The 13,419-nt window shown below is 42.5% G+C and overlaps 1 protein-coding gene across 1 annotated transcript in view; it reads right to left on the reverse strand.

Moving 5' to 3' along the window:
* LOC149456721 (uncharacterized) overlaps positions 1–13,419 on the reverse strand; it is an 80,573-nt gene that overhangs the window by 66,838 nt on the left and 316 nt on the right. The window contains exon 2 of the mRNA XM_089684546.1: positions 7,767–7,876. Coding sequence (XP_089540672.1) covers positions 7,767–7,876 — 110 coding nt within the window. The remainder of the gene's footprint in view (positions 1–7,766; positions 7,877–13,419) is intronic.

Raw genomic sequence — 13,419 nt, forward strand, 5'->3', positions numbered from 1 at the left:
AAACCCCAAAACAACACAAGAAAACCCATAAGAAATGAATGCCACTGCCTTACACGGATGCAAGAAATACCTGTGCATCCCACACAGTGCCATTCATGTCTATTGGGACTCAGTGGCTGCACAGACACAGCCATTGCTCATAATTTGATATCCGGGTTGGTGCAGGTGCGTTTGGGGTTGGGTTTGATTCCCTTTCCCCTGCATGAATGTCAAAATTGGGAACCGCGGCTGTGTCCATGCAGACGCTGCGTCCCAATAGACATAGTTAAAGTGGTTGTAAACCACTTGTACCTGCTGCTGGGTATCATCATTATGATCCTACTTACAAATCCTTTGGGGCATCAAGAAGCTGAAATATCTCAGTTGGGAGAACGTTAGACTGAAGGTCTAGTGGTCCCTGGTTCAATCCCAGGTTTCAGCAACTGCACATGCCCCTTTGTAGTATTAGATCGGACCCCGGCGGGGGGAGATTTTGCTCCTGTTACATCGCAAGATGAGATGAAAGGTCAATTCTAAGATACTATTCCTCCTGGACTGATGGAAGCCATGCAGGGGCAAAGAGAGAAATCACAGGGAACCCCCCTCTCCAAACAGAACAGGAAAATGCCATTGAACACCCCCCTAATTGCTGGCTCGCAGTGTCTCACACTCATAGACTGCCAGAAAACCGGCCCATCCAGGGGTAGACTGACCATTAGAGCACTCGGGCCCTGCCCAAGGGCCCGGGGTCAGTAGGGGGCCCCATTAAATGCCCCTGGTACCTTTTATAGGCTTTTTTAAGTGTGCTTTGAGTGTGGGCAAGGGCACAGGGGCCTCATGATCCCCTATTGCCCGGGGGCCCCATGAGTTGTCAGTCCGCCCCTGGGCCCATCTATGGAGAGAGGAAGGGTGAGAGGCCGCCAAACACGGGGCCGAAAAGAAAAAACACGGCCCCCCAACCCAACATTGCCCCCTGGTGTCATCACATATTGCTATCAGTAATGCTTGGACATAGATGAAGGGGGGTGGAGACTGAAAGTGTGCCGAGATTTGTGCAGATCATCTTGAGGCTAGGTTCACATCGACGCCGTTTCCAACGCGCTTTCCGTTTTTCAGAAACACACTGCAGTCCATTTACAATGATTCCTTATGGGTCTGGGTCACCTATGTGCATTTTCAAGTGGCTGCGTTGTTTGGAAAGGGTCAGGGACTTTTTTTGCCCCCAGCAGGTTGTGTTTGTGGTTCTATAGACTTCAAAGGAAACGCATCAAAAACGCAAGCAAAAGCAATGTACGCGTGTTTTTGCCGAGTTTCCTGCATGACAGCAGACACCTCCCCCCAGCAACATTACCACATCCCAAAAAAAGCAAACTGCATTATAAACCCATGTGAAAAGCGCAAACCATGGAGGAAAAAAGCAGCAATCGCAACCTGCATAGGTGTCAAGCTAGTGTCAGAGCCAAGTTCACACCACATGCTGTCCATTCTTTTCTGCATCAAAAACGCATGGATAGTAGGTTATATGGTTTCCAATGGCATCGTTCACACCAGTGAGGTCGGTTCCAGGGCGCTCCAGTTCCAGAAAGAAAAAGTAAACATGCTGCATTTTTCTGCACTGAACTCGACAGTAAAACGCATTAAAAACGCACCAGAACACACCTAAACGCACACGCCCTTATTTAAGTTGAAGAAAAATAGAGAGGATGCATGCTTTGTAATTAGCCCACACTGACGCATGTTAAACGCACTTATCCGATGTGCTCGTTTTCCGCAACACAAGGGAAAATATATATTTTTTTTTTAGCCCTGGTTACACTGATGTGGTGGGATTTCAATGCGTTTTCAAGTGCGATTTAAGAAGCAATTCTGCTGCGCTTTCTGTTCTGGCTAATTTTGTGACATTAGAAAGAGGTGTATCTCACAATGAAATCGCATGGCTTTGCACACCTATGTGTTTTCACTGCTTTTTCCATTCAAGTCTATGGGGCTCAAGAACGCACTGCATCGCACCAAACACGCACAGGACCCTTTTAGGCAGGGTTCACACATTTGCAGGATGCAGCTGATTATTTTCCCATTTTTTTTTAACACAAGTTTTTGATGCATTTTTGGGAGGTGTATGTTGTCATGTGGCAGAAACCAACAAAAAATCAACAAAACCGCAAGCGTTTTTCATGCGTATCTATAGAAGTCTATGGAACCAAAAATGCAACCTGCCGTGGGGGAAAAAAGTCCCTGACTCTTTTCAAAAAACGCACAGATATGAACATGACCCATAGGAAACCATGTTAAATGGACTGCAGTGCGTTTCTGCAAAAACTGAAAACGCACTGAAAAATGCATAGGTGTGAAGCAGGCCTTCGAAATTGCATTGCGTTTGGAGCGTGTAGGTGTGAACGACCTCTATAGAAAGCCATGTTATCTCCCTTCACATGCCAATCTATGCGTTCTGGAAGGCATCAGATTACATGAGTGTTACCCAGGGCTTACACTGCAGGGCGCTGTGACACATTGTAGTATGCGGCAGCTGCGTTTAAGGGGTTAGTTCACCTTTAGACCGGGTTCACATATGTGCGGGGCTGGTTTCAGTACGATTTTTAACCATTAGCTGCCCGGCCAATGGCTGAATGGCGGCCGGCAAAAGCCATTAGCATTCCGGGTGGACCTCATATGACGTCCTCCCGGGCATGCGCAGTTTGCGCGCCTGCAGAGCCGCGCAGTGGTGTGATCTGTCACCGGCTGTGTACCTTGGAGACGGCCGATGACAGATCTGAGTACCAGCCCCATTGCCCGTACCATGTGAGCTGCTGTGACCAATCACAGCAGGTCACATGACAGTTGTATACAATGAATGGCTTCATTCATGCCATCCATTGTATACTAGTGTGTTTAGCTGTGATTGGTCACAGCAATCACATGCACAAGCTGGGCTAATCACAGCCCAGCTGTGTCATGTGATTAGCTGTGGCCAAATCACAGCTAAGCACAAAAAAAAAAAAAAAACCCTGAATGAATCGATGTCATTCAGGTAAATGCTTGCTTATAGCAAACTAATTCTTTGCTATATGCAAATTGTACTACTTTGGTCATAGTGAAATATGAAGAAAAAAATCGTAAATAAAAGGAAAAAAATGTAATAAAAAATTAAAAATAATGAAAAAAAAAAAACAATTCTATATTTTTTTTTCATACTCTCACCAGCCAGTGTCCCTGATCACCGCCATGCCAGTTATATGACGACGCTGTACTGCACTGGTGACAGTATGTAAAAAAAAAAATAGTGAAAATAATTATTTTAATTTTTTAATTTTCCGAAAAATTATGACAAAAAAAAAATACAACTTCAAAAAACTCGCCATGCCTCTTATGAAGTACATCGGACTGTCTACTTTCCAAAAGGGGTCATTTGGGGGATATCTACTATTCTGACATTCTTGGACCTCAAGAAATTAGATTGGCCGTCAGTACTTCAGGACTGATCAATATTCACATCTATCCCATAGTTTGTGAACTCTATAACTTTGCTACAAACTAAATAACACATCCTAATTTGGGTTATTTTCACCAAAGACATGTAGTAGAATACATTTTGGCCTAAATTTATGAAGAAAAATTATTTATTTGCAAACGTTTATAACAGAAACAAAGAAAAACGTGTTTTTTTTTCAAAATTTTTGGCCTTTTTTTGTTAATTTAGCAAAAAATAAAAACCCCAGCGGTGATTAAATACCACCAAAAGAAAGCTCTAGTTGTGTGAAGAAAATGATAAAATTTTAGTTTGGGTACAATGTTGTATGACCGCGCAATTGTCATTCAAAAGTGTGAGAGTGCTGAAACCTGAAAAATGGCCTGGGCAGGAAGGGGGTAAAAGTGCCCGATATGGAAACGGTTAAAAAGAGTTTTGTGCAAATTCGTTCTGGGGTTCGGGTGCAAATTTTTAAAGTGTGCGATACTGGAAATCGCACCTGAACCGGACTGAAAATTGTACCTGACTCCTTCTAAAATTGCACTGCGGCCGGCCCTCACATATGTGAACTGGCTCCATAGAAAACTGGTTTGGTTCACGTTATGCAAATCGGATGAGGTTCAAAACGCATCTAGTCCGCATCCCCTCCCTCCTAGATTGTAAGCTCGAAAGAGCAGGGCCCTCAATCCCCTCATGTTTTGCATTGTATTGTTATTGTTCTGTCACATGTTCTGTCCCCCTTTGTAATGTACAGCGCTGAGCGAACTATGGGCGCTTTATAAATACTGTATAATAATAATAATAATATATGTGAACCGGGCTTACAGGAAAACCTGCCTACCGCAGATAAGGGGCATTTGTAGATAAAAACAAACACTGTGCCTCTGACTAAAGCTGAATAATGCCCTTGCTATAGGTGTAGGCCATTTACATACCTCATGAGGCCTGACTGGAATACTCCCAGGACGTTGCTAAGCGAGGCCTAGTCATTATTTCTCACCTCCTCCATCACAGGAATGAGCTTTTTCTCTTTTCCAAACCCCCTCACATGCGCTCCCTCTCCCTGATGCAGTAGCTCTGAGCTCAGTGCTGGAGACCTCACTCCTGTGATGTAGGAGGTGCACGGTAACGACTAGGCCTCACCTAGCAACGCCCTGGGAGTATTCCAGTCAGGCCTCATGTGGTATGTAAATGGCCTACACCTATAGCAAGGGCATTATTCAGCTTTAGTCAGAGGCACACAGTTTGTTTTTACCTACGGACGCCCCTTATCTGCATAGGCAGTTTTTTAGTAAAGCTGAGCTAACCCTCTAAATGCAGCCGGTTTCATTGTCAGCCGGTGCACAGCCACCCAAAGTGCGTTAGTGGGAACTGGGCCTATTGGGAACAATGGTTTTCAGATTGCCGCTGCATTGCACAACAAAGCCCAACAGGCATGGTGTGAATGGAGACTACTCAGCTGTGGAGTGTTTAACCACTTCAATACCGGGCACTTTTACCCCCTTCCTGCCCAGGCCCATTTTCAGGGCAGTCGCATTTTCAATGACAATTGCGCGGTCATGCAACACTGTACCAATATTACATTTTTATAATTTTTACACACAAGTAGAGCTTTCTTTTGGCGGTATTTAATCACCACTGGGGTTTTTTATTCATTGCTAAATAAATGAAAAATAAATGAAAAAAAGACCAAAAATTATGAAAAAAAAACACATTTTTCTTTGTTTCTGTTATAAAATTCTGCAAATGAATAATCTTTCTTCATAAATTTAGGCCAAAATGTATTTTGCTACATTTCTTTGGTGAAAATAACCCAAATCTGTGTATATTATTTTGTCTTTAGGAACGCTATAGAGTCCACAAACTATGGGATCTATATCTGAATATCGATCAATCCTGATGTACTGACGGACGATCTCAAAACTCCAGACAGTACAAATATTCCCCAAATGACCCTTCTTGTAAAGTACATAGTCCAAACTATCGGGCATGTGAGTTTTTTGAAGTTGTACATTTTTTTAATATATATATATATACACCTTCACCAGTGCAGTAAAGCGTCATCATTTAACGGGTGTGGTACTGATCAAGGACACTGACTGGTAACAGTATGATCACAAAAAAGAAGGTTTTTTTTCAATTCTTTTATTACATTTTTTTTTTATTATTTTGTTTAACATACTGTGACCGGAGCAATACATTTTTTGACTCACTTTGATTACTTATACCAGTGAATTTCACTGGTATAAGCAGCCATTGTTACTGTCATTTTATGTCCCCCCAAATTGATACGTAAGAACCCTACATGTACACTGGGCATCCAGCCCGTGCGTCCAATCTTGGTGTTTTCGTGCACCCGGGAAGCACAGGTTGGCGATATATAAATACCTGTAATAAACGAAGCCAATTTCTGCATCTGTATGGGCAGAGCTTACATTTCCCCCTCTTACTGATAGAATACTAATAAGTGAAAACCTACAGTGCAATATGACCTATCCAAATCAATATAAACAAATATTGCAGCTAACATGTAAAGTGTTCCCACATACAAATAATTATATACAAAAATGCAGCGCAATACTATATAATAAACTAAACTAATATATACCGGATTATACCTAGGTAAGTATAATTGGAGGAAAAAAAGCCCATATAGTGCTTTTTAAAACGCATTGCAATCGGACAACAAACAAAACAAAAGTACCAAGTGATTCGGTGCAAACACACTACATTTGCAAACTGCGTTTGGGATGTCATTAACTTTGTACTGACACCCGCTGCAGATCGCAAATAGAGTGCGTTTTGCATGCAGTGCGTTCCTGTGTTATTCATGGTGTGAACCGCCATAAGCGATTAAAAAATCTTACCAGTGATTCACAGCAATAAAAGCCTAACAGAGGCTCAAACCACTTCCCAATTTATTCAAAACTAACTTGAAATAAACTTTAAAGAGACTTTGTCACCAGACCATTCATTTCAACAAAATATTTTCCATAGGATTTTTTTTATTTTACGTGTTTTAAGCATGTTATTTGCCTGTAATAGCCTCCCTTGTGTAGACATTCAAAAGCCCTGAAACTACTGCTGGGTCCCACCCTCTTGGATGTGATGTCAGCATCCACAGCAGAGTCAGAGCTGTCACCTAAGTGACAATTTATAGTATTGCCCTTCATTCTTCCTCTAGCCGCTACATAAAAGGCTACGTAGGAAGTTGAGGAAGGGGGCCAGAGGAGCTAGGCCAGCACAGACAGTAATTAGATATAGAATAGAGGGGTATGACATGCAAGGAAGGAGGGGGCTGAGCTCAGGAATGGACTCTTCCTGGAGTAGTGGAATTTTCTAGGACGTTCAGAAGCATATTGCACAATTAGATGAGGTGGAGATCATAAAGGTGCCTCTCCAACTTGTTCAATTAGAGAACACTTTGCATGCACTGAGAATGTGCAAACTGTTCTCTGAATGGTGTCCATGCCAAGCAAGTGACCCCCTATGTTCACTATGCAGCAGGGCAGCTGCTCAGCACGGGATCTGGAAGACAGCAAGATCATGGAAGCTACTGTAGTGATTTCCGCTTCCACAGGGATCAACCAGGTATGGAATATGCATACTGACTTTGGTCCAAGCTGGACTAATGTTACTATGCAAAAACCTGGAGTTCAGATTTATTATAACCAAACAAAACAATGAGTAAGAAAAATACCTTTTTCTGTGCTACTACTTTTTTTAGGTTGGTGACAGGGTCTCTTTAGAGAGTAAGTGTACCTTTTCATGAAAAATGAAAAAATTGGACTAAATCCAAATTTCCTGGACAACTTTCCAGACCCCACTGCACATAGTGGCACATAGCAGCCCCCATGCTGCTCCTGTAGCGGTCCGTATATCACAATACACAGCTCAAAGTATGTATCCATAGTAATGGATGGACAGTGCTGACCAATAAGAAGTGCAACTGAGGCTTCTTCTTCTAGTAAGGTGTCCCAGAAGAAAAAAGTGCTTCTCATTGGTCAGGGAAGTCACATGGTCACACTGACTAACAAATGCTTACCATTTCTAACATTATGATGGATACTCACCCATGGTGTATGGACCGCTACATTGGCAGCTCTGGGCGCTATGTGCAGCAAATCCAGAGGGGTGCCCAAGATGCCTGAAGTTCCTTCACCTTTTCATTTTTTATCAAAAAGGGAACCTTAAGTGTCTTGTTTGTAAGGGTCTTAGACTATGAAAACATTCAGCAGTAAATGTGTGTCGCCATATTAAAAGTGTGAAATTGCCTTGATTTTGGATTTGAATCAGTACGTTTCTGATGAGTAGTACTTACAGTTTGGGTTGTAGCAGAAGGCAGACGCCTGGCTGGATTTATCATAGCACACATTGGGCACAAACACTCCGTTCTGAACTTCTCCAACTCCCCACTTGTACCAGGCCAGGCTATAAGAACAAAATCAATGTGCAAAGATTAGTAAAGGGGATGACCAAAATCTGACTTGTATCTTAGTGCAGACTTCTGGGAATATCCGTGAGCCAATCACACAAGCAGGAAATTATGTTTTTTGGGGACGTTCTGTACACCATCTGTGTACAGGACACCTCCAGGTTACCATATTGCAATTTACAGAAAATGATAGAACTGCAGATTGAAAAGGTAAGGTCAATTTTATTATCATTCAATTACAATATGACCTGTGTCGAAATTGTATTGTATGTATAACTGTACGTTATATTATTATTTTTTTTTTATTTGTTATTTTTTTCCCCACAAAGTTGAGTTACCCTTTAAAACACATATTACAATCTGATTGTACAATTTCCTATAGATCTTCCAACACCTATGTAGTGCAAGAGTCTGCCTGATTGGATAAAACATGAATGGATAGTTTGTCTTCATATGACAAAGTATTGGTAAACCTTAAAAGAGAGATTGTACAAAGATTGTGTATTCAGATTGTAATGTGTGGTGAGTTGAAGGTCTCTCGATGCCCAACCTGTGGCCCAGCGGGTGCATGCGGCCCTTTGGGGATGCCAGGGGTCACACTTGAGGCATCCTACTGTATATCAAGAAAATTGCCACTGCTGCTATAGATAGACTGAAATCGAGGGTGGATAACATGGATAAATCTATAGTGGATAACATGGATAAAACTATAGTACCCCAAACTGTCTTTAAGTGACACCTTGGAAGCCTTTATAGGTTATCAGTTTACAGTTAAACATGAATTATGACTGTAGAATTATTGCTCTTATGCCAACATTCCTGGTGATACCGCACACGTGTGGAGAAATTTATGTCTACATACCTGTTCCCTATGTTTGCATTCAGGTGTGTATGGGGGCACTTTTATTTTTTCTATTATATATTTTTTTCTCTAAACTTTATTGCTCTCTCAAGGGGGCTAAACGAGTCCCCTATATGATAGGATTGGGGGGGGGGGGGGTATTAGCAAGTCCTCTATATGGAGACATCAGGGGTCTATTAGACCCCCAATATCTCTCCTGCATAATGCATGTTGCTTCCAGGTTCATTAAGTGCAGAGGAGATCAATCTCCCCCCTTTCTTAATAGCACAATTACTACAGTCCCATCCTCCACTGTATAAACATACCTTGGTAGACAAGGCGTTAGTGCCGTCTGCATTTTTCTGTATCTCTTTCTGATCAGGAATGACAACCCAACACAGGACACTGTCAGTCGCAGAGTATTCATTGCATTTCCTCTCTGACTCGCTCCTTTTGGTTTGGATCAATGTCATGTTTAAAATATTGCTTGAGAAACTGAACTCCTTTATATGGACCTATTAGAATGTAGCAGGGTTAAACCCCTCGTAGCCCTGATCCTTATAGGATTTAGATCCAGAATAAAGTTCTTTCTGCAGTTTTAGCTTCTTATGTGAATGCTAACAATTCAGAGTTTTTTGATTGACGTGGAACATGTATAGTCATCCATTTTCAGCACACATGGTCTTTGACGCAAAATTATTAAAACCAGACAGAGGCAAACACATAGTTTTTCCAGAAGGGAGGCAGTACCAGACTTTTCATATGACTGGTGTCAGGATAGATTCACCTTTTGTAACATGTTACATCCATATTCAGGGTATAACATGTACATTAACAGTCTGCAGGAGTCTTGTATGGCACCAGCAATCTGCTGATCTATGGTGCATTGCTTTCCAGGTTCCGAAAATAAATAAATAAATGCACTTTTTTTTTATCTGCTGTGTAGAATCTGTGAATAGGCGGGGAGCGAAGGGTCATTACCAGAGGCGGACTGACCATTTGGAAACTCGGGCACTGCCCGAGGGCCTGGGGTCAGTTAGGGGCCCCATGAGATGCCCCTGGTACCTTTTTCATAGGCTTTTTTGAGTTTGGGCAAGGACACGGGGGCCCCATTATTTCCTATTGCCCGGGGGCCCCATGAGTTGTCAGTCCACCCCTGGTCATCACACTAAGAACTTTGGGCAGAGCTGAGTGAAAGATGTGCTGTGCAGGTCTAAATGTGAAGAGGCGAGTGGTGTGGTGTGGTGTAGAGGGAGGGGCGGACGATGTGTTGTGCAGGTTTGGATGGGAGGAGAAGGGCAGTGTGGTACAATGTAGGGCTAAATAGAAGGTAGTGGGTGGGGTGAAAGATGTGCACTGTAGGTCTGGATATAAGGATGTGGGCGGTGATGGGGTAGAGAGAAGGAGGAGCAGGGGGTGTGGTAAGGTGTTCTGTGATGAAGTGACACCAATGTGATACAAAACAATATAGAGGTTCTGGTGAGCTCTCGGACCTTACCCTTCCCCCATACAGAGCTGATCTGGAAATAATAATGACTGCAGACATCACACATCCACCAATCAGATGTCATACTCTCAAGTCTTAGTAATTTAGGATTTTTCCGACTGGTCCTATAGGTATAATCAATGAAGTGTATTTAAAAAAAACTATTAAAAATTAATAAATACATTTAAATAAAATAGATTTACAAAAATTGTTTTGTGTGTGTAAAGTTTTAAATCTTGGCATGTTTGGTGTACACTTATTCAACTCAACATCATCTTTTATATTTTACCAAAAAAATGGGTTCTATATTCTGTTTGTGTGCACTAAAGTGCATTTAATGCATTAATGGATGTATTTCTTTCCTGAAAATTTTCATTTTATAAACATCTGCTCAAATATCATGCAACATAACAAATTGCAACAACCACCATTTTATTCTCCAGGCTCTCTGCTTTTAGAAAATATATCATGTTTGAGTATTAGAAGTAATATTCTACCAAAAAAATGCTGATATTAATAAGTGTGTGAGAAATGTCCAAAGTGTCCTTGGGCAGCAAGGAGTTAAATTGTGAATTTGTGGGTTACAGCCAAAACAAGGTCATGTGACCTCATTAGCATATTGTAAACTAGGTGTCAGCTCTCCCAGCAGCTGTGGCTCATTTGCTGAGATTGCTGTGAGCGGCGAGGAAACGAATTGTGTTGCTCTGAGAGATTTTGCTCATTATTTCATAATAAAGCACTTTCATTGGAAGAAAAAAGATGAAAAGTCAAAGGATCTTTTAAAAACCAACAAATAAGATTCACTGAGACCCTTAACAGGGGACCACCAGCCCCTCGCACAGTCCAGAGCCCCTCATAGGGGTGTATGTAAGGCCATCAGGCAGGGGTTCAGGGCAGTTGTACACACTACCTGCCCCTGAAATTCACCGACAAAACCCAAGAGAAACACGCAGAGGGGACATCGAATATTTGTCAATTATAATGCAAGGAACTGTAAGGAAATATGTTGTTATGTCACCCAAATATATATTTATTGGGGTCATTGCTATATACACAACGGGGGTGATTTACTAAAGGTGAATAGACTGTGCACTCTGCAAGTGCAGTTGTTCCAGATCTTTGTAAATGAGGGGAAGATCTGCTGACTGCCACTATCCAATCAAAGTCCCCAAAATGGATGCAACAAGGCTTCAAAAGCAAAAAGTCATGAAAAAAGGGGTTAAAAGACCACTTCAGTTTTGGAAGCATATACACATTGTGGGGTCACTGGATAGAGGAGGACGATTAAGAGCCCCTGTCAGGTTTTAATGCTTCATGTGTCACTGTAAGTGAGATTCAGCCTCTCAATGTTTACCCTTGACTGCTGTCCCCGGGTTAGAAAGTGATGAGAAAATCCAAAATTTGGAGCTGCTAATAGAGGGGAATCTTCAAATGGGGGACAGTTCATACCTGGAGGTCACTGCCCGCTCCTTCACATGACAGCTGGTCTGCAGGAGACATGTATCAGGTGTATCAGCTGCTCTTACTAGGGCCAATTTAGACAGGAGTCAATTCACCTACCAGCATGTCTTTGGAGTGTGGGAGGAAACCGGAGTACCCGGAGAAAACCCATCCAGATTCCCCACTTCTCATCCTGCTCAAACTGTCACAGTCAAATCTGCAGCCCCTGGAGCCCGCAGTACCTCGGGGGCCCCTCAGGAGGTGTTACAGGATTTTGTGAGAATTTTTGTGTGAGTGTCAGCAGGAGTTGTGGGGAGGGGTAGGGTGGTGTGTGGTATTGTTTTTACCTCCCCAAAGACAGGAGTACCAGCTCCTGGACGGTGCTCTCCTCCTCCTTCCCCCTCGCTCAGCCTGATGATAGCTCGGTGTCCATCCCCGCCTGGTTGTCAGTACTGACACTTCTCCGCCTAGCAGGGCTGGCCTCACCCCATCCTTCTCTCTGGCTCAGGACTTCAAAATGGAGCCAAAAGCTTGGAGCTTCTGCTTTGCTCTGGATTCCTCTTTGCTCATGATAGTGACAGGGAGACATCACGGGCCCCCCTAAAGCATGAGCGGGGTCATAATTGTGACCCCTGAGAGCCCTGATGGAACACCCATGGGTCCCATCAGCATTTTGAACAATGACTGTGAAAGCAAGGTATATAAATACACAAACTGCTGCATACTGAAATAGAGCCAAATACAGAATACTGGGATCATTATTATTCAGGATTTAGCAGAATGGTGAAATTGTATTGAGGGGAAACAACATGAAGGCCTCGTGTACAAAGGACATATTTAAAACACTCCTCCTCCTGGCAGCAGCATTTTGGCAGAAAAAAACCTCATGCTTGTCAAAGAGGCTAACGCTTTTCCACGCGTTTCGGCATGTTTACAAGCGTCAAGCACTTGGGCGTTAATTCATTTCATTAGCCAGGATAATAATTTATCCTGGCCTTTGAAATAAATGAATGCTCAAGCGCTACACGTGCCTAGCGTTAACAAGCATTTAGATGCATTTACACGCACCAAGCGTTTTTATTGCTAAAAAGCTGCTGCTCCTGGATGCGCTGGTGCTGGGTTTTTTTCCTGCGGGTAAATGTTACTGCTACTAAAAGCTTCTAAAAGTCTATGTGAGCATGGAGACATGGGGTAACATGGAGGGCCGTCTGGAAGCAGTACAAAAAGGGGCTACAAAAATGACCTGTGTGCATGAGGCCTAAAGAACAAGCACTACCAAGCAGGAAGCACAGCCTGCATACATAATGAACCAATATGGCGTCCCCTAGGGGCTATCACAGATCAGTGGTCTTTGGCACAAAGATCTTAGCGCAGTGAGATATTACATTAGGATAGCTACAAATTCTGCTTCTAACGTGTGTGAAAAATCTCAACGTCATATAAATAAGTACTATCACAGTATACAGAAAAAAGGCCACAAGTGACTTGATGGTAGATAAATAATTGTCTAGTCAATTATTGTAAAATAATAAAATAATTGTAGTCAATTATAATGCACGGAACTGTAGGGAAATATACGGATTGTCGTTCCCCCCCTAAAACAAAATACATGTGTGTGAAAAATCTCAAAACTGACCCTGGGCAGCAAGGGGTTACATTCTGACAAAGGTGTGTGGCCGAAATATGACATTTGTCAGTTACAGCCAAAACAAGGTCATGTGACCACAGTGAGGAAACTCTAGTAGTAGCTCTATATATACATGGAGAGGTCA

The sequence above is a fragment of the Staurois parvus genome, unplaced genomic scaffold, assembly GCF_062004578.1.
Source record: "Staurois parvus isolate SC_StPar_1 unplaced genomic scaffold, SC_StPar_1.0 ptg000350l, whole genome shotgun sequence".
Taxonomy (NCBI): Eukaryota; Metazoa; Chordata; class Amphibia; order Anura; family Ranidae; genus Staurois; species Staurois parvus.